General features: G+C 34.2%; 1 protein-coding gene across 6 annotated transcripts in view; it reads left to right on the forward strand.

The window, feature by feature from the left end:
• Positions 1-26238, forward strand: part of SOX5 (SRY-box transcription factor 5) — a 753263-nt gene that overhangs the window by 685940 nt on the left and 41085 nt on the right. For all 6 annotated transcript variants that reach the window (XM_030804393.1, XM_030804395.1, XM_030804392.1 and 3 more), the window contains one exon: positions 20687-20864. In XM_030804393.1, the coding sequence (XP_030660253.1) occupies positions 20687-20864 (178 nt within the window). The remainder of the gene's footprint in view (positions 1-20686; positions 20865-26238) is intronic.

Raw genomic sequence — 26238 nt, forward strand, 5'->3', positions numbered from 1 at the left:
AGCTGTCAATAATCAACTCCTTTTTATCACTTTAGCCGTCACCTGTACTGGAACTGTTTGATTTGAGACTTGATACGTGAAACTAAGGAGGACTATTCTTAATGTCAGAGCTGGTTCCCCCTCTGTATTAAATATATGTTGCTTACACATTCTTACTTATTCATAAAAGAAGAAGAATTGTGGCGGTCTCTCTTACAGAGATGCCCCAAAGTATAAATTTGTTTGTAAAATGACAACAGTTACTGATGTCTTATTTAGGTTGATGGAAAATAGTATATATGCAAAATTATTCAATAGATTTTATCTAGATTTTCCACTAGAGAAAATAAAGAATAATAATAGTATTTTTAAACATTACGAAATGGAGAGCAGAAAGAAAACAATATACTGACTAAACAGAGGTAGACATGAGGGTTGGAAAATAGACATGTAATATGCTAAACTGAAGATAACTTAAAAACCCGAAGTACTCAAAAGTTGTATTTGTTTGATAAAATGTATAAGACATTTTATTTATAGAGGTATGGAAGCTTGAGTTGGAAGCCCAGAAGGTATTCAGTCCAAGACACAATAACCCAGTCTCAAGGTCACTTTGCTTCTGCCCAGAGTCTCACAATGTCAAGGAGTCCACCGGTTAATGAGATAGCATTGTCTTATTCAGAATAAGCCTTTTTTGTTATTTTCTTCATTTTTATGGATTTAGGAGTACAAGTACAGTTGTGTCACAAGGATATATTGCTTAGTGGTGAGGCCTACGCTTTTAGTTTGCTCATTACTGGAATAGTGAACATTGTACCCAACAGGTAGTATTTCAGAATAAGCCTTAATATCACAGTGTTCTTATTTAAAGAGAACTGAAAGCATCTTTCCAGGTCTTTTTTCTTGTGGTTTCACTGAATAACAATTACATTAGTCAGTTCTCTTTCAGTTGCAAGTGATAGAAAATGGAAGTACATTCGGTCACAATTTTTTTTTTTTTTTTTTTTGAGAAAGAGTCTCACTCTGCTGCCCAGGCTGGAGTGCAGTGGCACAATCTGGGCTCACTGCAAGCTCTGCCTCCCAGGTTCACGCCATTCTCCTGCCTCAGCCTCTCAAGCAGCTGGGACAACAGGCGCCACCACGCCCAGCTAATTTTTTTGTGCTTTTAGTAGAGACGGGGTTTCACCGTGTTAGCCAGGATGGTCTCGATCTTCTGACCTCATGATCCGCCCACCTTGGCCTCCCAAAGTGCTGGGATTACAGGCGTGAGCCACCGTGTCCGGCCCACAACTTTTTTTTTAAAGAAGTTCTTCTGATTTCATGTGTGGTTTAATCAGGATCCCAAACAATATCTTACAGAGTTGATTTGTATTTCCTAGCTCTGCTCTCTTTTCATTCTTAAAAGGTTGGTCCCTTTTCAGTGTTCTATAGCACCCTATGTTTACATCTACCATTCACTGATTCAACAAATATTATTTCTATCATGTATCAAGTTTAGTTCAAGCCAGTAGAACTACAGCTGTAAACAAAACAGTAGTACTTTTAGAATTTCACAGTGTAATGGGGAGAAGCAAACTATGAGCAATTAAACAAATGGATAATTTTGTGCATGGTAAGTGATATGAAGAAAATAAAACGTGGTCGAAGATAGTGTGCTGGGGACAAGAAAGGGAATCTTCTTGGGAGAGAGCTTTAAGGGAAGCCCTCTCTGAAATCGTGAAAAGGAGGACACCTGTAAAGGTCTAAGGAAAGGTTATTCTAAACAGGAGGGGAAGTAATTGCAAAGACTCTAATATGTGAATGAGATTAGTGAATTCAAGGTTCAGAGAAAAGGCTGGGGTAGGTGAAGTGCAGTGAACGTGAAGGAGAATGATAAGGAGTCAGGTTGGGAAATGAGAAAGACCAGCTCCTACAGGATTTTTTCATGTTCAGGACTCTGAATTATATTCTAAATATATTCATTTTTAAAGATAAGTGGTATATTTTCTATCTGTCACACTGCTTATCAAGCTATTGTTATTATGTACTCATTGTCTTCCTCTCTTAGGTACTATGTCTTTGTACCAAAGGAATTTTTTTATCTCCTTTGCCAATTAATTAATTAATTAATATTTTAAGTGCTTCTACAGCACTTCCTTAGAAACATACTGGAATTTGAGCCCTAATGACATATCCTGGATGTTGCTGTTGGAGAGACATAATTCCACAAATATTTGTTAATTGCCTGTGGTGTGTTGGAGTCCTGGGACCTGAGGATAGTGGTCAACAGTGTAGACAGATATGTGTGCTCATGTAGCACAGTGTATAAAGCGAGGGATATGAAGAAGAATGTAGATAGAGACAATCAGATATAGTTTAAGAAGGGCAGCAAGTATGGACCAGGAGTGTATATTCAACCCAGATTATTTCCTGTTTTTTTTTTTCCAGATTCATTTCATCAGCATGTTTTCACTGGCAATATAGGAAAACATATACAATTGATAGTACCTGTCACCACCTATGTGAAGCAAGTTACAAAGTCAACTTTTTAGATGATATTTTGGCACTAACACTATTACATGAGTATTGATTTTAAAATAGTCACCTTAAAATACTATAATTGCTATATAATTGCTCATAAGAGTTTTGGAGCTCCTGTTTTACTTACTGTCTTTTAAGTAGGTAAACAAGTCACGTAAGAAAAAACACCCAAATTTCTGATTAGTATGGCTTTTGCTTTCATATATTTTTAAATCCCACTTCACTTCTCTCTCTCTCTCTCTCTCCTTTTTTCTCTTCCTTCTTCTCTACCTCTTTCCTAACTAAACTTAAAAAGTTAGTATATGCTTTTTAAAAGTCACACCTCCTGTCATACAAACATGCAATGCCACCTGCTTAACAAAGAAAAACACCAAAAACTTCTACAGAGGTTTTATAAAATGTATTTAAATAATGTTATTTTCTTGGTAAAAAAAATCATTATATCATTTATTTAAACATGTACTTTCTTAAAGCACTTAATATTCAGTTTATATTAGTGAGATTGATTATATGCAAAGATCTAATACATCAGTTTTATTGCATTATATTTCATAAAATGAGATTCCTTTTAGTTTTACCTGTTTTCACATTCACTAATGTACATACAATATGGTAGTGGCATTAATTGCACAAAGTTAATGTAAGGAGCAATAGAGATTATTTTAATCCAGAGCCTGTCCAAAATATTATAAGAAAATGAGGTTCTCCATCATTATTCATGTGGTTTCTCATCACTGCTAATAATCAGCTGAAGAACCCAGTCATTGTTAATTATGGTTTTTAAAACAAAGACCAGAAATTGTATGACTTTTTAGTATTAAATGTGGGAGAAAAAGTCTTCAACAGATGCAGTGGTATAATTTACGTTAACTGAATTGTTTAGAGTCTGTGTAATACAATCAGGGGAATTTGTAGGCACATATTCCTTGTCTTATGTATTGTAAAGTTGGAGAACCAGTAAGAAACATGGACTACCTATTTGAAATTTAGAAAAACTATTTTTTTACAGAAACAGGGTAATTTTTTTTTTTTTTTGAGACGGAGTCTAACTCCATTGCCCAGGCTGGAGTGCAGTGGCACAATCTCAGCTCACTGCAACCTCTGCCTCCCAGGTTCAAGCAATTCTCCTGTCTCAGCCTCCCGAGTAGCTGAGACTACAGGCGCCTGCCACCACACCCAGCTAATTTTTATATTTTTAGTAGAGATGGGGTTTCACCATGTTGGTCAGGCTGATCTCCAACTCCTGACCTCAGGTGATCCACACACCTCGGCTTCCCAATGTGCTGGGATTACAGGCATGAGCCACCGCGCCCAGCCCAGAGTAATTTTATATCTCTTATTTAAATTGAATATATATTTGAAATTTTATCTATACTGAAATAAGAATTTTGCTCATTGAAATCTTCAGCTTATCCATATTAAATTTGAAACATGCACTCTCAGTGGTTCAGAATTATTGAATATTGCTAAGAAACTGATTATCAGACCGCTGCTTGAAAAATAAAAGTTTCTAAATATCAAGAATAGGTAGGAATTTCTCTAAACCCAAGTCATATACCAGGTTGTAATGGGAAGAACGTGCTCCTTTTCTAGTCCTGAATCTCCTTGTAGATAGTATCTTTTGATGCTTCTTAGAATTACACACTTCGCCTTGTGAGCTGCAGGACTTAAAATGCAATGTCCCACAGCTTTTAGCAGTTGCATTTTCAAATGTGAACTAGCCGATTCCATTGGGTGACGTTTTCAGAACACAACAGTTTAAGAAATATGTTTTATCAGTTTGGTTTTTTAAAAGATGAGGATCAGACATCTAAATTTATAGAAAATTAAGAGAATTTTCCTTTTTCGGGTCTTATCAGAATAATATGAAAGAAAAAATGTATACTCAAATAGATAAAAATGTATTTTCTCTCAAATTTTTTGCCAATACCAAAAAAGTCTAATAACCTCACATTTTCACGAAACCACAAATTATATTTTCTTAAAGCTCTGTTGTAGTGCTTTGCAAGGCCAATTGCCAGCATTGGTATTCTGTGGGAGACTTTCATTTAAATTGAACCTTTAAAGAACCAAGGAATCTTATTTCTTTGTACTTTATTATATAATTTGAGCTGTTATGATTTGCTTTACAATTTTGATGACTTTTGGCTGTGTAGATATTTCATAAATAGGAGAAAAATAAATTGAGACCAGAAATAGAAAGGATGAAATACTACAAAAATTCTTCTCTTGTGGTATTTCCAGTAGCACTTAAAATAACATAAGAAAAAAAAAATACTGTTGTGAAGCATGTTTTAAGAAGCATTATGACAGCAACAGGAATGTCTTTAAATAGGTACAGATTTGTGTTTTCTATACTCCTCTATGCAACTCTTCTGAGGATCAAAGTTTCATTTTAAGTCAGTGGGAGCTCAATATTCAGGTCAACCCTACATGAATACAGGGCAAGACAAGAATTTTGGGTCAAATGATGGAATTTTTAGTGCCAGTTTTCATGCAAATAGCGCTGTCATTTATCTAAAAAATGATGATTCTGGTCTCATTTTAAGAGAACCTCTGGGTAATTTGTGTTTGTTTTGATTTTGCTTATCTTTTTCTATTAGCATGCATTAAGTAGCACTGAACTAGAATTCTGATCTGTTCTATCTAGGACTATAATTTATGGAGTTACAACAAAATAAGTGAAGGAGATATCAATTCTATAGGATGGACCACGTTAGAAACATGTCTTCTGTCTATTGAATTTTAAATAGCTGGCCCCTAATAGGCGCTTAACAAATGTACAACTGATTAATGTTTGCATTATAATAACTAAATCTTAATATGAATTGAACCCTAGTTATCGTAGTTTGTAATATCATTTTCACTGTTTCAATCTTTGCAAAATTATACTTACTAATACAACACAATCTAAGAGAATGTGTCTGTATGAGGATTTTTTTTTAAACTGCAGTAATATGCTTTCTAGCTATTGTTAAGGTGAACTTTTGAAACTTTGTATAAGTATTTTTTTTTTTTAGAATTTGGGCACATAAAATAAGACAGTGAGAATTTAATAAGACAAAAAGAAAGATTTTTAAAAAAATATTTTTTCAAAATATATTTGAGTCCTGCTTTAAAAAACAAGATCCACTTAGAATAGATAGTTAATAAAATATAACTTGTCATAAATGAGTTATCTTCTACTGGGTAAGGAGAGATGAGAATGTTTTCCTTGGGAAAGAGACATGTTGTTGATCTGTTCCAAGGAAGAGACTTTACATTTTGCTTGAAACAAAACAATATGTTGTTTATATAAATTTTTAAAAATCATGTAATGACTCTTTTTCACAGATGAGATTTCTAGAATTACTTTTAGAAGATGTCAAAACAACTTCTATAGAAGATTCTTCAGTAAACCTTTTGAGCACCTCTAATATGCTGGACACTTTGGTAGAATAAAAAAAGAACAGCAATTAACACACAGCACAATATAATGGGGAAAACAAACAAGTAAGCCAACAATTAAAATACTGTAGGCTAAGTGCTATTCAAAGAATAATATGGAGGTAAGGAAGAAAGTTTGTAACATAACCTGGGGAGAAATAGGAGAATAAGGAAAAGGGTTCCAGAAGATGTGACATTTAGAAGGTTTTTGAAGGAAAATGGAAACAGTCTGTGCAAGGACACATAGGTATGAATGAATAAAAGGTTGGATTTTATCTGAATTTTGGAGAAGGAAACAAGGTTGAGTGTAATACATCTGTAGAATTTTGTGAGTGAATTTAAGAAGAATGAAAATACAAAGATACAAGTGTGTAACAAATGAAGTCTAACTTCCTTACCATGGCATTCTGCAATCTAGCCCCACCTACCTCACTAGCCTAATTAATACTTCTGCCTTTCTCCCAGTTCCAGAAATGGAACTTCAAGTGAAATCACTTTCTCAGGTATCATGCTATTTCAATTCTTTTTGCCTATGTTTGTGACGCTGGACCTCTCTGGGTTGCTTCTGCCCTGTTCATTTCACTTTTCTCTCTTTTTTAGCACCACTAGTAATATAATATCCATCTAAACCGTCATTTCTATATAGAATTCTAAATGGAATTTGCTATTACATCGTATGTCACCCCACTGCACAAACACATACTCCTTGAATAGTATCAAAGCACCCTTATAATACTTCATTGTACTTGTCTTCCTTTGTATGATCCTGAGTCCCATGAGGGTAGGGATTATAGCTTAATCATCCTTAGCACTAAGCACAATACTTGGCTTGTAATTAATGCTCTACTTCTTTTAGAAGAATAAATACATTATTAAAGGTCAACGGTTTGGATCATTGGAAGATAATGCAGTATGAGGAGAATAAGATTGTACCTAAGAAAAATGAAACAATGTTATTTATACAAAACGATTATGAAATTTAAAAGTAAGATTTGTTCATATTTAACCTGCCAGTCTAGGTGAAATATACTGAATTTAGGAAATATGGGCCTTTGATCACTGGAGAGATATTATCTATAGTGAACCATGCGTTACTTCCCAGCCCTTACTGTGCTTTGAATAAAGTATTCACCATTTACCTCTTTTTGCCCTGGTTCTGATTGTGAAGTGGGGTTTTTTAGATATCTTGAAATTAGGAAAGATGTACTGTAGAAAACTCAGTGATATTTAGGTCAGGTATAAATGAATTAATTGGCAGTCTGTTTTATGCATTACCTCCATGAGTTTGTTTTCTGTGAATACAACTTTAAGTGAGTGACCTCCCTTACATAAGCTGCTGAAGAATCAAGTCGATCCTGAAATGAAAGGCACAGCCTATACAAATATTGTCCAGTTTTGTTATATTGTTTAATTGATAGTTCAAATAAAGTTTTAGGATGGAAAAAATTGTATTTCATTTTGTAAGGTTATTTTTCTCTGCTTCTCTTTTATGCAAAAAAAAATTATCTCAAAAATGGCAGAGAAACTTCCCACCCATACAAAGACATATTCGTTTATATGTATGGATATATTTATATGTATGTATAGTCACCCATCACTTAATGATGGGGATATGTCCTATCATTGGGTGATTTCATTGTTGCATAAACATCATAGCATGTACTTATACAAACCTAGATAGTATAGGCTACTACACACTTAGGTCACATGATACAGCCTATTACTTCTAGGCTGCAAACCTGTACAGTATGTTACTCTACTGAATAGTGTAGGCAGGTGTAACAAAATGGTATTTGTGTATCTAAACATAGAAAAGGTACAGTAAAAATATAGTATTATAATCTTATGGGACCACTGTCATATAGGCAGTCTATAGTTCACCAAAATGTTGGTGTTCCTATACAGTACATGGCCATATATTTATATATGTACATATGTGTGTGTGTGTGTGTGTGCTATTCCATACTACGATAATCAAGAATACAGATCAGTTTTATCTGGCAATGTAATGGACCAATGAAACATACAAAATAAGCTAAAATCTAAGGCAAATATACTCATTCTGTCTCTTTAAATCATTCTAAAAAGTATGATCAAAACTCTTCTGTAATGATGTCATTGGAGTTGCTATGTAAAGTCTTTTATGGAATTCAGACTGTTAAATGTATTATTCTTTTAACGTTATGGGCTGGGAAAAATTAAATAAGGAGCATTGCAGCTGAGTTTCACTACACATTAATTATTTTAATCGACTATTTCTTAAATGAATATCTGATAAATCAATCTTGCAATTCCTCATGCTTCATGACATGCTTAACTCAGTATGGACACTTAAGAATCATTATTCTGTGAGAGCTTTAATACAAATCCAAAATTGTTCTAATTAAGATCAAACTCTTACCTGATGCTCAGTTCTAAGCCTTCTCATCTTTATTTGAATTTTCTTTGACCCATACCTTGAATTTAATATTATAGTATCAATAGGCAGAATATATCATCAAGCTAAGCATCTTTAATATGTTGAGAAAAAATATTTTGTCTCCAGAGCACAACATAAAAACTGGCCTTAACTGACGTTCTGTGTAAATAGTCATCACCCCTTGGAATTCTTTAAAGACATCAGTTCTCTCCTGGTCACTGCCATGAAGACAAAGAATGCCTTAATGACTCTATTGAGGTTATCATTAAAATAAAGGAGATTTGCAGACATCAGCTATAAATCACTATAAAATGGCTGGTGGGTAACCTTTGACACAACTCATTTGAAATAAACCTGGGATGGATTCCTAGCCTTTGGCGGAGCCAGTAAGTGGGCTAAAGGTCTTTTCCATCCTCTCCTTCATTTCTTGCAATATCAATTCCTCTCCAAGTGACTGGAAAGGAATTGGATGCATATAAATTGACATGTGTATTAAGTTGAAGGCAAATAGGTCTATGCAAATAATAGTGTTAAGGATGTTTATGGTGTTTATTGGAAATATGTATTCTTTTGATATAAATTTTAGGATTATGAATACATTTTGAATTTATCGTAGCTACTTTGTTAAAATACTTTATGATTTAGTGTCATAAAAATTGTGTGAGGGTCTCGACCAGTATTACTCAAATTGAGCATTACAAGGTCCCTATGTATGGGATATAAAAAAATTCTTCAGAATTAAAAAGAAATTACATGATTGCAGTCTAATTTTTCAAAGAAATTATTACTTAATGATTATTTTTCCTATTGGCATTTAAATAATAGAGAAGCAGCTTTGAAAAGTTGCCTAAGCTCACACGTCTATGACTTGGGTTCAAGTCTGAGGCTTCTTTAAGGTATGACTGTTAGCAAATTTTTGAATATCTTCAACCTCCTTCTCTTTATCTGTGAAGTGGGGCTGATGATATCTCGTATTCTTGCTGTATGAATAAAATAAAATATATGGAGATGTTTTGTTACTTGTAAAATTTAGATGTCAAGGAGTAAATAGTATTAGAAAATCAGCCCTGAAAAGTGAACAGCTATATAATAATTTAAATTATTTTTAGAAGTTAGAAGTTTTTAGGTTATGAAACCCACTAAACATACTTTCATAGTTTCGTAATGTTTAACTTACTCTTCAAAATGTGTAACAAATAGTGTATTGGGCTTTAAGTATTTATTTCTTCTTTAAAAACTAGCTCTCTCCATGACAAAATTACATTATAAAATCAGCATTTCTTTTGGTGTAGGGAGAAGTTCTCAGGTAAAAATACATAAAAAATATATAATGTGTAATTCTTGTATTTAAATAGACCTATACTGTGCCTTTTATTTATTCACTAAAGGTTAATTATGAGAGAAGAAAAAAGGAAAAAACACTTTAAGTCAATCATAATTGACAAATAATTGCTTTGATGAATATGTTGAGGAGGGGAAAATAATCTTTAGGTCATTTCTAGTAAAAATTCATCTAATCAAAAACACAAATTTTTGAGACTTAATCTTCCAACAACTCATGCCCTTGATATTTTTGTAAGTTTTCAGACTCTTCAAGAGAAAAAAAAAAAAAAAAAGTGGTCTAAGGATTCACAGCATAAGGAAATGATAACTTTATGAAAAGTTATAAAATTTAAACATCTAATATCCAAAATTCAAATCCAAGAATCAATCACTTTAGTGACAAAGAATTCAATCTAAATAATCCAAACGAAATGAAATGCAGGAGTTTTTTTTCCCCGTAAAACTCTTCGTTCATGACATTGTTTTAGATTAATCATAATGATATTTATTTTACTATCAAAGTTTCCTAGTCACTTACATTGCCTTAAAATGTTTTCTCTTCTAGTGTATAGATTTCTTCTCTCTCATGACCTACCACTGTCTTGGGAATAGTGTTTGTGGAACAAATTAAAGAATTAGCCTACCACTTGGGGGAAAAACTAGAGACAGGGGTAGATGGCTCAACTGTTCTAATTTTGTGTTCATAAAGGAAAATTGCTAATTAAGTGGCCTTGTTGTCTGGGGAAATACTCGAGGTTCATGATCTTGTGCTAAGGGGAACAAAAATGCAGACACATACCCACGGAGTGGGTTTAAGAGTGTAAAGTTTAATAGGCAAAAGAAAGGACGGAGAGAGAGAGAGAGCGAGCGAGAGAGAGCGCTTCCTCATGCAGAGGAAGGGGAGGCTCAAGCGGGTTTCTGGGTTTGGGGAGAGATGTGGTCCATTTTATAGAGGGGCTTAAGGAGACCATATTTGACTTACGTAGGGCCCAGGAGATTGGTTTGACCAGGTGTCAGGTGTGCATTTACATAGCCTGTGAATCTTTTATTATGCAAATGGGGTTTACCTGGCCGTCACAGTGACACCCACACACGGGCAACAAAGAGAAGAGAGGAGATATCCTCCATGTTGAATGTACCTGGCTTCTGACATAGCTGCCGGCATTTACCTGTGCAAGCTTCTAGCTTGCTTATCTATCTTGCAGCTTGATTTCTCAGGCTGCTTTTTGTTAGAAATGTTTTAGGGGCTGCTTTTTATTAAAGGAAAATTCCACTGAGAACTCCTTTATCCTCACTAACTGCCTAAATAATTTCTTAGTAACTCCTATCTCACTGTTACTGCACTGCTCTTAACTTGAACAGTGGAACTCAGTCTAGGTTAAAGCAAGTGGGGTACGAGAAGTGAGTTTTGCATTTAAATTTTATTTTTACTTATTTTTGGACTTTTTACCTTTGTCTTCAATGACTGCCCCCTTTTCTCTATCTGTAATGAATGGAATGAAAAGAGTTGTAGTTTGGATGTACTAACCTAGTCAAGTCTCAAGTTACGTTAATAGGAGCAAGCCTGTGGCTAAATAGTTCCTGACAACGGCTTTGTTAGCAGACATCTCTGAGTAGAAAGCAGTGAGTCCCAGGGACATCAGACTTTCAACTCTTAAGAGGAAAGCAAGGGAGCAAAGTTCTGAAGACTAAGAAGAACTGAAATTCAAGTGGTGAGGAGAATTCATTACAAGAGATTTAAATATGGAAGGATACATTTTGGTAGTGCATATATTCCTATTCTGTTATTCACAAGTCAAAGTAACATTTGCTCGATGTGTATATGCATTGTACATAAACATAAATAACTTTTGAAATGCTATAATAAAAACAATAGGAAAAACTTAGAATTTATTGAGTTATTGATTAATCTCCACTATCCATTTAACATTTAGTAGTTAATAGTATCTAGTAAATTTTTTTCTATTCAAGGTATATGTGGGTGTAAAGAGGTACTCAGATCACTTTAAAAATGAAAGTTTTCTTAAACTGTTTGAAATTTGATTATTTAGCCACCAGCTATTCAAGAAAACAACACAATAAAATGAAATACAGTGATATGAATGCTACAGTCAGTAACACTAGGGTGCTGCCTTAGGCTTCCCTAGCCTTTTCTTGCTTAGTGTCTCATTCTAATGTTTAATCCATTAAACACACACACACACACACACACACACACACACACACACACACACACACACCTGTCCTTCTCCAAGGTTCTGTGCCTTAGACAATTTGGCCTTCACTCATCTCCCAAATATAAACCAATGCATGGTTTATATCAGTTAACTGTCATAACTGTCATTACTCATTAAACAGTCAGTTATAGTGGGTTCACCAGACTGTTGGGGATTTGTGCCATAGGAACTGTGCATGCATGTATGTGAGCACTGGGAATGACTCTTTGATGTAATTAATTGGAGCTCGTAGTAAATGACTTATGCATAATGATGCTTTCTATTATTTCTCCCATTCTGCCAGGTTGCTATCTAAAGATGGTCTATCTACGTATAACCAGACCAAACTTTTCGAAGATCTGAGAAAACATAAATCTCTCAGACAGCCATAGATATATTTTTAAAAAGGAATTTTGGAGCCCTCTGGGAGTCCTTCAAAGTATTTCATTTTGTTTTGTTTCAAGTTCATCAGTGTTTCATTAATATTTTCATCGGTGTTTTTTTCCCCTCCTCAATGGGCTATCCACGCCTTCATGTGGTATTTTTACTTCTTTTTTATATGACTCCAGTGGATCAAACCTTCTACCACTGATTTGCTTTGATGATGTTGTATTGTTCTGGTTTGCTTTTGATAGTAATTCCTTTTGTAGATTCCAGTAGAGATGCGGATGTGCTCATTTTGTACATTTAGGCTCAGGTGGAAATACCATTTCCAACATAGAGATGATAGTAGAATTTGATCAGCATGACTTCTATTTCTTTGTTTTATAAAGTTGTATTGCTCTGTGAGCTCCTGTTTTACTTTTTTTTGTCACTCTATTCCATCATTTAACAGTTGTGTAGTTCTTGGCTTATGTTTGTATACAGATCTTCAAGTGGAACTAACAGGAAAGCAACAATAACAAATGCTTTGTAATTATAAATTTAAGGACTTATCAGGTGGTGTCAAAAACACATTACATTTTCTTGTTCAAGGAGTGACCAACTCTTTAATTTCTCTAAAGCATTTTTAAAAGCTTTTGGAGATTTACATTTAGAGGTTAAAAAGAGGAACTGGTGTGATTATTAACATCAATTCTTACTGCTCTATGCTTCCTTTTAGCCTCTTGGTAGAAGAACTGTTAATCATTTTAAAAGATAACAGCAATCATCCAGCTGTAATGAACACTATAGGACAAAATAACCATTATTATTAGGAATTTGAAGTTGTCTGGAGACCAGAGGTTAAACAAAGTTGAATTGGAAACACCACACATTTCCTACTGGCTCATGTTATAACTGTTCTCATCACACATTATTGTTGACACGTGTATTCCTCCCATTCTTCCTCTTTTCAAGTATCGTTAGAAAAGCTTACTCTGTGGAATTTCTATGAGTGGGTTTTCATCTGATATTGTGGGTTAAAGGTCTTCCAATATGACATTCTTCTTGGTAAATATATGGAAACTGTATTTATACAGTATATTTATAGGACATTTTGGAAATAAAAAGTAAGGTTAGAGAGCTAATCTAAAATGAAAAATTCAAAAGCTAAATTAGAGATCTTAAAGGGAAAGGAGAATAAATATTAGAAGGAAGGAAAATGTAAAAAGGAATGGTATGGCACTATTTGGATTAATTCAAGGCAATTTTTGAAATTAAAAAGTGAATGTGAAGTATAGTTGATATTTCAGAAGCCAAACTATTCTTTATTTGTTTTTAAATATATGTGTGTGCTTGCGTGTATAATTTACAGCATTGAGGCATTAATTCAACAAAGTCGGAAAACAAGGAAAATATTAAGATACTAAGGGAAAATGAGCAGGGGGCATTTTAAACAGCAAATAAAATGATGAGTACTCTTTGAATACCTTTATATTAATTAAGGGCCAGCAAATTAAATGTAAACAAACATGTAATTACCACATTGAAGCACATGTCCCCAACCACACTACTAGCATCTACTTTTAAAAGAAGCAGGTATACATTAAGCAAAAGTGTAAAATGGCAAATAAGGAAGCCAAATGAGATGCTAGAACATATTACCCTCAGCTAAATAAGACTTACATGTAAATGGCCATCAAGTCTAATGGTAGCATTAACACAGCAAAAGCATACCTATCAAAGAATTCCTGGAGCTCTTTCTGCCTGGTGAACAAGGCATTTTGCAATTTGTAAGTCTAAAAATAAGCATCTGTTCATGAAAAGGGGTTTCAAGACTATGTGCTATGTAAGATGATAGACTTGATTTTTAGGAACCTACTAATTAAATAAGGAGTTGGGATGGCCACGCGAGTAGGATTATTAATTCCTTGAAGACTAAGAAAATAATTTTAAGATTGTTACAGTTATTTTTATCTTAGGTTACTTTGACTCTTGCACATAAATATAAACCTTTTCCCCTTTAAGTTCTGCTCAGCAGGTACACGTCCATCTCTTTGTAGATCCTCATGATATTTGTTTTGTTTCTTCTAGTAAACCTCTATGGAGCTATAGTGAAGAAATGCCTTATTTGGGTAGGAGAGGTGAAAGAGGGCTCCCACAGTGCATAGAAGTAGAAGATGAAAGAGAAAGGATGAGTGTTGCACACAAGCTAGGGAAGAGAGGTGCAGCAACAGCGCACATTATGCAATTCAGGCTGTCACGTAACTTCCCTACTTAGGTTAATACGATTATTTCATCAGAGAGGATAATAGTGGCAGCATGATTAATTTTGCGACATGTTTCATGAATGCCTTTACTCATCCCCATATGTTATTACTGCTACTTATTTCACATGAGTATTTATGATAAACATGGGGACAATCACAGTTTTCAAATCATGCAGCGGAAGAAGCCTGAAATTTTATTTATACATATATATATATATATTTTTTTTCAATCATTGTGTGTTTATTGAAGAATCAAAGTGTCGTTATAAATGAAACATTATATTGAGTATAAAGACAAACTGTTCTCAAAGAAGTTTAAAAACACACACACACTTCCACTTAAATCTATACCTAGGTTTTAAATAAAAAGTAAATGGACTTCTTTTCTTTATTACTGACCACATAAAACCAAAGCCTCAAAGCTACATGCCTAAATGTCCTTTGGTTTATGTTTTTCTAATGCCTGGCATATAATAGCCATTAATAAATAGCTGAAATACCATTGGATAAATAATATATGGATGAATGTATGGATGATTGAATAAATGCATCTGTTCTTATCTGTTGCCTTTAGACTGGTATAAATGTGTTAACTGCCAAATTTTGATTTTCAATAATTAATTTAGGTAAATATTTGAGGAAGTGGAATTTTGAGACACCTGTGATATGGAATGAACCAAATCATCAATTAGATAATGAGAATGAATAAAGATGTGAATAAAGATGTAAATAAAGATGAAATTTATATTCTGAAGGGTTTAATCATTTGCACGTCCTCAGTAGTGCATTTTGTGGTCTAGCAACCTACATGTGGGTATATTTCCATGTTGTGAGGATAAGAATAGAGAAACAGAAACAAATAGAATTCTCTAGGATGTTTGGATCTCTGTTGTCTAGTTCCCTATTAAAACTCCTTAACAAAGACTTGAAAAGCTAAGGAGTGGGGAGAGAGAAATAACACCCCAGGATTGCTAAGAATGCTTTTTGTTTGTTAAATTATGTTTGATTTCTCTAAATCATTTGGTATTTGTACATTATAAAATTATGACTATTATACAATTATGTTACAGTAACATTTTCTTCTAGAGTAAATTATTTGAAAACCAACTAAATGAAATATATTGTAACTTTATATATTTATTATATAGTGTTTGTTAAGTTTATGTGGAATAAGTTTATGGTGACAATTGGTATTCCCTCAGTGCATCTAAGGCTACATATTTGCTTCACATTCTTTATGTAATTTTTTTTTTTAATCTGTGTGGGAAATTGTCATTGGCTGGGATTAACTGATTAAGGCCTCTATAGTATTTCTACTACTGTGACCACAAACTGGTATTGAGATGTTAGCTTTCAGACAAGTTATCGTAGCTATAATTATGTAAATAGAACATCCCGGACCTATATGTTTATTTGGATTTTACTTACTTTGCATTCCATCCCAGAAAACTAAGATTAGCCCAGTGATTGATCAGAAGAAGTTATATCATGAGTGAGCTTCTAAAACTTGTATTTGGTTATATGAAATATTATTTTCTTGTACCATGTGTACATGAACTCTTGGGATTTTTCTAAAAGAATAGTCCAAACCACTTTTTAGTATTAAAGGAGATTTTCAATACTATATAGTGTAGAGCACAGAGAAGCACAAAAATGTCACGAAAATAAGTGAATCTGTGCCTTAACTTTTTTATGTATAAAATAGCAAATGTTTGTATTACATCATTTTATTGCACATATATTATCTTTCATGTGGTTATTGTGTAACAGAATTATATAGTTAGGACTGAATTTCGGAAGTTATATTCCATCAATGCCTTTTTAAATTTGAGACTAAATTTGTCACGGAAATTAAAAGAGTATTGTATGTTGAGTCCAAAAACCTGGGTTTCATTAGAACTTTCTAAGCCTTACTTTCCTCCACAAGATTAGTGATTACTTCATAGTCGTGAAGATTAAATAAACTCTTTGGAATATTTATAATGAACCCAATAAATGCAAATTATAGCCTTCTACTAGTTAAAATTTGTTTAGCTTACACATTTACTTAAACATAAATGCTTACTTTATGATATACAAGTTTGGAGCTACTAGGCAGATAACTAAATTCTTAACTCTTACTTTGTGTATAAATGAAATAATTATGAAATATGTTATTTTCAAAAGTTCCAATTGGCAACCTCATTTAACAATTAGGCAAGTAATTAACAGGAAATTGCTTTGCTCACTGCTTGATGGTGTAGTTGATAGAAATAGTATCTTTTTCAATTATTTTTGACCTTGAAAGTTACTCATATCCTTTTATTTGTAAGTAATTTATTTAACATGTTTAAATGTGTGTTTTATTTGTAAGAATAGGGGTTAATCATGTTAAGCTTTTGAACTTCTCCTACATAAAATTACAAGTAAAAAACAAAGTAAGAGAAGTCTTACCTTCAGCTTTTATTGCACGTATTCATATTATAAGAATGCATGCCAGAAATAAATTGTCCATGTCCATTTTATAATTAAGATTTTTAAATTTTCATCTAGTCAAATGAAAAATAATTAATAGAAAATGGGAGACTAGTGTAATTTTTGTATTCTTCATAAATAATAGGCATTCGGTATAGCAGCTCGGCAGTAAATTATTAAAACAACAAAATTGTGAAATAATATCATATAATGGGTCAAAATTATTTATACAGTTACCAGTATAAAGATCAAGAATGTGAGTTCTTATTAATATACCATTAGCCTGGTCACACAATGGAAGAGAAGGAAAGGGCAGTTTTGAATGACATTTATATCAACTTTGGAACTGTCAACCTCTATTATGTCCTTGGGGCCTTTCACTTTTTGGCTTTCAGACATCTGTGCTGCCTTGAATGGAGGTGCATACTAAGAGTTTCAGTGGGTCTCTTGCTCTAATAAATGCTTTTAATAGTTATCTTTCAGCATGGGCATGTAATAGTTATTAGTGCTTAAAGCTAAGACGTATGACACTTCATCCCATCAGCACCCACATCCACATTGTCTTCGTCAATACCACCATTCCCCCCTCACTATACACTCACACTGTGTTTCCTCTGTGCTCATAAAAATCTTCCCTGTTCCAACTCTGGGAATACAGTCCTTCTCTTTGCTTTCATTTTCTTTCCTTTTCTTTGCTTTCTTTGTTTTGTTTCTTTTTCTTCTCTTCACATTCAAGTAAAACAGCCGTCTTTGATCCAAGCATCTCCCAAAACTTTTGCAAGAGTTATGATGATGTCAAAAAGAAGTTCTAAAGGCGTCATGACAGAAGTCAGTTTCACACAGAAGGTAGTAAACAGGTACTACATTGCTAGGGGAAAACAGTGCCTGGAATATTTACAGCTGGCTAGTAAATAGTAAAGTCTCTGACAGTCAGGACATTTATGCATAATTGACCAAGAGTAGATCTGGATTCTAATCTTTATTGTCCCATGGAATCTCAGAAACATTCAATTTATTATGCATATGAATGTTTCCATTATTAGGATGTGATATGTCCCAATTATATTTTAAACACTGAGGTAATATTACATATTTTTAAATGTTATCTTCTTATACAGAAGAAGCTTTTTAAAGGCTTTTGGAAGTCTAATAAAACTTTTTCAATAGTCCCCCTTTATATTAATATGTGAAGCAGTGGCTTTTACACTTGAGTGTGCATCAGAATCGCCTGGGAATGAAGGCTTGTTAAAAACAGGTTGCTGGGACCCATCCCCATAGTTTCTGTGATAGAGAATTTGCCTTTCTAACAAGTTCCCAGGTGTGCTTATGGTGCTAGTCTGTGAGCCACATTTTGAGAAGTATTCATTCAAACTAGATTAAAATGTGAGGACACGATATTTCCATATTGCTGCCAATTATGACGTCATATATATAGATTATGGTTGAACAGGTCATGTTTCAGATTGAACAATTTAGGGATAATATTGCCCCTATAGGTTTTTTTTTTTTTTTTTTTTTTTTGACACAGTCTCACTCTGTTGCTCAGGCTGGAGTGCAGTGGCACGATCTAACTCACTGCAGCCTCCGCCTCCCAGGTTCAAGTGATTCTCCTGCCTCAGCCTCCTGAGTAGCTGGGACTACAGGTGCGTGCCACCATGCTCAGCTAATTTTTTGTATTTTTAGTAGAGACGAGGTTTCACCATGCTGGCCAGGATAGTCTCAATCTCCTGACCTCATGATCTGCCTGCCTTGGCCTCCCAAAGTGCTGGGATTACAGGTGTGAGCCACTGCACCCAGCCATTGCCCCTATAGTTTTTAAAATGCTAAAGTAAACTGCTCCAAATTAAATGTTGTGTCAATGATGGAATTATTTCACTTCCTGTCAAGTTCTTATGAATCAATATAGATTTGGTATAATAGTCTTTAATTTCTTACTTACCTGAAATCATAGAAGATTGCTAATTTGAATTGTCTCATGAATTTTCAATTTTTTTTTTCTGAAACAAACAATATAAACTGAAATAAGATGTATTACAAAGGTAACTTTTTCCTAGTCTGTTCATGGGATTCTTAAGTGCACATAACCACAGAATCAAATAATAATCTAATAATATTAAACCACTTAAAAATATAGATTTGAGGCCAGGCGCCATGGCTCATGCCTGTAATCCCAGCACTTTGGGAGGCCAACGCAGGCAGATCACTTGAGGTCAGGAGTTCAAGACTAGCCTGGCCAACATGGTGAAACCCCGTCTCTACTAAAAATACAAAAATTAGCCGAACGTGGTGGTGTGCACCTGTAGTCCCAGCTACTCAGGAGGCTGAGGCAGGAGAATCACTTGAACTGGGAAGCAGAGATCACAATGAACTGAGATTGCACCACTGCACTCCAGCCTGGGCAACAGAGCAAGACTCCATCTCAAAGAAATAATAATAATATATATTAAAAAACTCGATATTGATGTCATATTTTACCATTTAACCATTTCATAAAATGATTTATTTCAGTGGTTCTTTTGGTAAAACTGTGCATTAAATTTTTGTATACAGTAATTAACATATACTTTAATGTCACCTGACTACCCCATTTGATTAAAAATTTTTCTACTTTCAACAAATCCTGTTATTGGTAAATATTTTATGTTCTTAACTCATGAAATAGCTAAGTGGAAATTAAGTTTTTATTCTACAATAATATTAATGTAAAATTGGATATATTGTAAACATTGATAAATAAACAAGTGGTATGATATTCCAATTTTAGAGCACAGGAAAGGAACAAAATAACGTTTTCAATTTCCAATTTAAAAAGTGATAGAATGTTACTATTATCTCATTCTTATATTCTTATATGATGTAATATAAATTTTAATGATACTGTAAGTCTCATGTATGAAATTACCTAAGAGAACGATTTAAAATTGAGTATAAACTGTGTTTTGACCTGTCAAACAGCTGGAAATCATCACCATGCTGAACTGATCACATGATCTTCGTGACACATATAGTATACTAAAAGGGAAACCTGGAAAACACATCTGGATTTTGAAAACATGGTGTTTGTTTAGTGTTTAGAACAGTATGACATATAAATAAGTTGCACATAGTAGGGTTATGTTAATTATGTTTATTTTCATTTTTAGATCAAATTCAAAGGTGTTTCTGTGAAACTAGGGAGAAAGGATTATTTTCTCAGAAAGTTAGAAATTTTCTTTTGTGTATGTTGAATTTGGAGAGCAGTTGTGATCAGAGGCACTCAACTATCTGTGGTCCTCCACCATGGGTGTTCCAGGTGCTCTGCCTAGGTACCAGGGTACAAAGATGCATCAGATCCAACCCTTTTTCTTTGGAGATTAAAAAAAAAAAAACCTACCTACATCATATTTCAAATTTAATGTATAATATCTCTCAATACAAATGCATATAGCACAAAGAGTAGCTTTTTAAGAATATTTCTTACAGGTTACAAAAATTATCTGCTTTCTGTGGGTAGTTGAGTACACATGTACTTTCTCTTATACAAAAGGTATTTTGAATGTATAGTTGAAGGAGACATTATGTTGACAGCTAACCAAATGCTGTAATGTTCAGAATGAATGTTAAGATCACTGATTGGTAGAGTAATTTGATGGGAAATGACAGGCTGCATACCTGTGTTTTTCTAGGCATTTTTGATCAGCCTTTCCTTATCACAGCTCATGTTCTAATGATCATTGCAGGATGAAGTGGCACAGCCACTGAACCTATCAGCTAAACCCAAGACCTCTGATGGCAAATCACCCACATCACCCACCTCTCCCCATATGCCAGCTCTGAGAATAAACAGTGGGGCAGGCCCCCTCAAAGCCTCTGTCCCAGCAGCGTTAGCTAGTCCTTCAGCCAGAGTTAGCACAATAGGTAAGTTCTGTTTCTTTTGTTCTTGCTGATTTTCTGTTTATGGCTATTAAATGGAATCATCTTTAAATGGCACATCACACACACTCTATACACGACTTGAATTCTATAGGACAGTTTCAATTTGAGGAACCACCTAGGTCTGTTTTAAACGTGCAAATGAAATTTCTCACTAAAGTCTAAGTTATAATACCCTCTGAAAATCTAATTGTGTAGGTTATATCTATATTTCTAACTATGTCCATACAATATAAAAAGAGGACTAAGTGACTAATCACAGTGAGCAATGATGGTTCCAGAATGTTATTGTTAGGTGACTTACCTTTTGCATCACTGAAATTTCCTTTTTTTTTTGTGAATTGCACAAAGTATACATTATGATGAAATGCATTTTGCCTCTATCATCAATCATCCATAAGGATGTGAAGTTTGTTCAGTTTCATTCTGTTTGAGGATTACTTGCAAATGCCAAAGTATTATAAAGAGTGGACAGCTTCAGTTCTATATAACTGTAAATTCAGCAGCGTAAACAAAATAGTAGAAAACACTTCTATAAGCTGACTTTGAAAAATTCAATGATTTTAATTTCAGCGTACATAAATCAGACTGTAGATACTGATTTCAACACAGATTTACTGATATTTGTATTATTTTTATTCAATTTTTAAGGAGGCCAGCCCTCAAGGAGCTCATGGTTTAGTTAAGGGAAAATCATTCATTCTATGGTATAAGTCAACTATAATAAGTGCTATTGCAGAGCACAGATAAAATTCTACAAAGAGAGGAGAGTGTTGGATTCTGTCTGGGAAGGACTACAGAAGAGTATGAGTTAGATATATCATAATTCAAACTGAGCCTTGAAGAAGAAACAGATTCCTAGGCATTCTAGGCAGTAAGGAAAAAATCACAAAGTGAAATAGCATATTTTTGAGAAATGCACTGATTTGTCTAGATTGTAGAAAAAAAATGTGTGGTGGAAAGTGATCAGAGCTAACACTGAAAGGATCAGATGGCAGAATGATGTTGGAATTCAGGAAACCATTGTTTACGTGTAGGGCAAGAATAAGTTACATGAGATAGAAATAAGCAATGATAAAGGAGAGAATGGATTAAAAAGATATTAATTAAGGAAGAATTGACACAATTGAGTCACAATAGAATGTATCTGGTACAGGTCAAGTTGTAGACAGGAAACTAGAATTTTGAATTTATGAAATAACAAGGATTATTATGCCTCCATTAACAATGAAAGGGGAGCCCAGAATTGGAGCAGATTTGGGAGAAGAAATAAAAGTGTAATATGTGTTGAATTTGAAGCACAAGGGACTATTTAGGTAGAGGTGTTCAGGAAGAAGCTGGAAATATAAGCCTCATAGGTAAAAGATGTGCTAGAATTTTAGATATGGAAATTATTCCATGATGAGGTGGTTGAGCTCAGGAGAGCAAATAAGTCCACCAAAAAAGGCTGTGTGTGGTAAGAAAAGAAGTGGAGTGAAGAATCATAGGTATTACATTAGATACTAATAGATAGATAACTAATATTAATATTATAATATAACTAATATATTATTTATTGCTGTGTAACAGATTAACCTAAAACTTAGCAGCTGGTATTGCATTAGATACTAATAGATAGATAACTGATATTAATATTATAATATAGATAACTAATATATTATTTATTGCTATGTAGCAAATTAACCTAAAACTTAGCAGTAGAAAACAACCACCATTTATTGTCTCATTTATTATTATTTATTGTTTAACATTCATTATTATCTGTTTTCTGGAGGTCTCGGTTCTTTGCCACATAGGCCTGTCCCTAGGACTGCTCGTAGCATGACAGTGAACCATCCTGAATGAGTGATCCAAGGGAAGAACAAAGAAAAAGGCACAGTTTATATCACCAAATAACCTGTTCTCCAAGTTCATCCAGAGGCAATTCTGCTTTATTCTGTTTCTTATAAGAGAATCATTAAGTCCAGCCCAACTCAAGGCAAGGAGAATCAGGCTCCAACTGAAGTAGAGAGTATAAAAGTATCTTTGAACATATTTTAGAACAACTACACTTTTTTTAGATGCAAAACTGATGAAGAGTAAGTTGAGTGTCTTAGAATAAGAATGAAGAGCAAGTGGGTATTTTAGAATAAGAGTGAAGATGGGGTAATGTCATGCTAGCCTAGGAAAACGAAGTTTCAAAAAAGAGAGATTGTTTAATGGTGCACCTTCTGCAGGACAATTAAAGAACATGAAGAATACGAGCCTTAGGATTTGGTTGGAGTTCACGGACAGGTAGACTGACAGAGTAGTTTTAATGAATGGTTTGAATAGATTTCCAGTTATACAGAGCGGAAGAATATGAGGAAAGAAAGTTAATTTGGTGATATAAACTCATCTTTTTCTAAGTTTGGTGTTGGGAAGTGATAATAGTTTGAGAAGGCTAAGTAGAGACAGGTTTTAAAATAGGAATATGTAGATTACTCTTCAAGGGGGGAGAGGAAGAGTTAGAGACATGTATAGATATGAAAAAGTGCAAAAGACGTGTATAGATATGAAAAGTGATGGGAAGGGATTAACCCTTGTAAAGGAGAAAACTTCTCTTCTTCCTGAGACTGAAGGAAAGGAAGAGATAAATGGTAACATTTCAGAGAAATTTTGGAATGATCAGAATGAAGTCTGAAGGAGTGTATATCAAATGCTTTAATCTCCACAAAGTAGAATTCCAGATTATGTGTCAAGAGGAATTCAGTCTGGGCAATGGGGCCACAGTGAAAAGAGGAACAGTGAAAACTGAAGTTTTGGAAAGTTTGAAAAAGGTTTCAGACACATGTGTGCTTTTTCATCTTATAGTCTAACTCTAGTTACTCTGCTCAGCATCCTAAATGAGCTCCAAGATTAGATTTACTTTCATGTAAAAGAAAAAATATTTTATTTGGCCAGAATCATTCACTATCATAATATACATGTAGGCTTATAAATGTCATAGTGTTAGTACATGAGCAACTTTCGTGGTGTTGTTAGAACTAGAATATGTGACTAGTAGAATAACTAATATGTTTTTATTTGTATCATGTATGAATATTTTTTCTTTAGCATTCCCAAGGATTAAGTATGGCAAAGTGTTTTTCAAAGGCAAGAACATACTTAGTGTCATTTATCATGACTTTCCCCACTACTAAAACATCTTTTTTTTTTCTGAAAAGTTCCTTCACCACATACACATCCCTCATAATTTCCAAGGATTTAAGTCCACTACAATTTACTTTTCTCTTTTCAACAAATGCAGATGTTGAAAGCTGAAACTTTAATGAGTAATAATGTAGTTGGATAAAAGCTGTGGGATTAATGGTGTTGTAAAGGTCACTCCTGAAAGAAGAATTAATGTGTGATGCCATTATTAAACCACAGAAAACTGTGGACTGAAAGATGACTTAAGTTATCGTGAATGACATGGGGCTCTTTGCTATATATTAGCTACAAATATAGAAAGTGACTTTTTGAGGTTGGTGACCAATATTACAGTGTATTCTATAAGAATGTTTTTGATACGGTACGCAAATGATAGGCAGCTCCAAAGAAAGGAGATCCTTAAAAGGCATGAATAGTTCAGAATGATGGATAATTTTAGAATCTTTTGACCAGATGTTATCTTTCCCTTATTGGCTTTTCCCACCTATATCGAACATATGTATAATACTTTTAACTTTTTTTCAAAGCATTTTTTTCATCTATTTTCTCACTGCAGCTGTTCTACAATTATAGACCCTTAACTAGATAGAGTAGATATCCATATAATCTAGTCAAAGCTTGTCATTTAGCAGATAGGGAACACAGACCTAAAGAGCCTGTGTGTCTATCTAGGGATTTGAAGTAATTTTTTGTCAGAGCGTAGACAGTTCTATGATTCTATATTTATTACCTCAGCTTTAATTTTAAGGAAATAAATGTACATAAAAATCTAGTAACTTATACAGACTTAGAGCCAATGGATTTTGGAGCCTTATAACCATAATCTATTGGTTGGCATTCATTCTTTTTAGTTGTTGCCTTTTGGTAGCCACTCTGCATTAGATGCTTTTCTTGGCCATGTATCATTTCACTCATCCATACAACAAATGAGATATAAATACTCTTCCTTTGCCATACGTTTTGCTTAGTCTGGAGGATAAGCAGACAACAGCCTTGGACTGAGATTTTAGGTGCCTACAGTCTTTTTCCTAGCATATCTTTGGGACATATTGGAATGTACTGTTCTTAGCCTTCATTCCTCAGAGGCATTAATGCATGAAAACTAAAACTATACCTGAGCAAATGTAGTAAATGCACACTGACCCAGTAAAACAAAAGGCAACATTTCCAAGTCCATTAATTGGCTACTTGACTTGTACAACATGCCAGGTTAAGATATGATGACTTAAAGGAGGATATTATTTTGAAAGTTTGTTAGTTCACATTTTTATTTTATTTATTATTATTATTAATATTATTATTATTATTATTATTATTATTATTTGAGACAGGAACTTACTCTGTCTGTTGCCCAGGCTGGAGTGTGGTGGTGCGATCTTGGCTCACTGCAACCTCCAACTCCTGGAGTCAAATGATCCTCCCACCTGAGTCTCCCAAGTAGCTAGGACTACAGGCATGTACCACCAAAAATACAAAAATATGAAAAAAAAATATATATATATATATATATATTTTGAGACGGAGTCTTGCTCTGTAGCCCAGGCTGGAGTGCAGTGGTGCAATCTTGGCTCACTGCAAGCTCCGCCTCCTGGGTTCACGCCATTCTCCTGTCTCAGCCTCCAGAGTAGCTGGGACTATAGGCACCTGCCACCACGCCTGGCTAATTTTTTGAAATTTTAGTAGGGACAGGACTTCACCGTGTTAGCCAGGATGGTCTCGATCTCCTGACCTTGTGATCCGCCCGCCTCGGCCTCCCAAAGTGCTGGGAATACAGGTGTGAGCCACCGCGCCCAACCAAGTTTTGTATTTTTTTAGAGATAGGTTTCCCCATGTTGTCCAGTCTGGCCTCGTACTCCTGGACTCAAGGGATTCGCCCACGTCAGCCTCCCAAAGTGCTGGGATTACAGGTATGAGTCCCCATGCCAAGGCTTTTAATAAGCAAAATTTATACAAGGGTTTTAATGAGAAAAACCTTGTTTGCAGGAAGGTGATTGAAGGAATAAACAAGAATATTGTGATTCATGGAAAGCCATTGGATTATCAGGAAGTTGGAGATATCATTCAAAGACACCTGGCAATTAATATTTGCATAACACTTTACAGTTTGCAAACTGCTTTCACATGTATTATCTAATTCCGGTGAGCTTTCACAGATAAAAAAATTGTCTACCTATCAGGGTGTCAAAAA

The sequence above is a fragment of the Nomascus leucogenys genome, chromosome 23 (assembly GCF_006542625.1).
Source record: "Nomascus leucogenys isolate Asia chromosome 23, Asia_NLE_v1, whole genome shotgun sequence".
NCBI lineage: Eukaryota > Metazoa > Chordata > Mammalia > Primates > Hylobatidae > Nomascus > Nomascus leucogenys.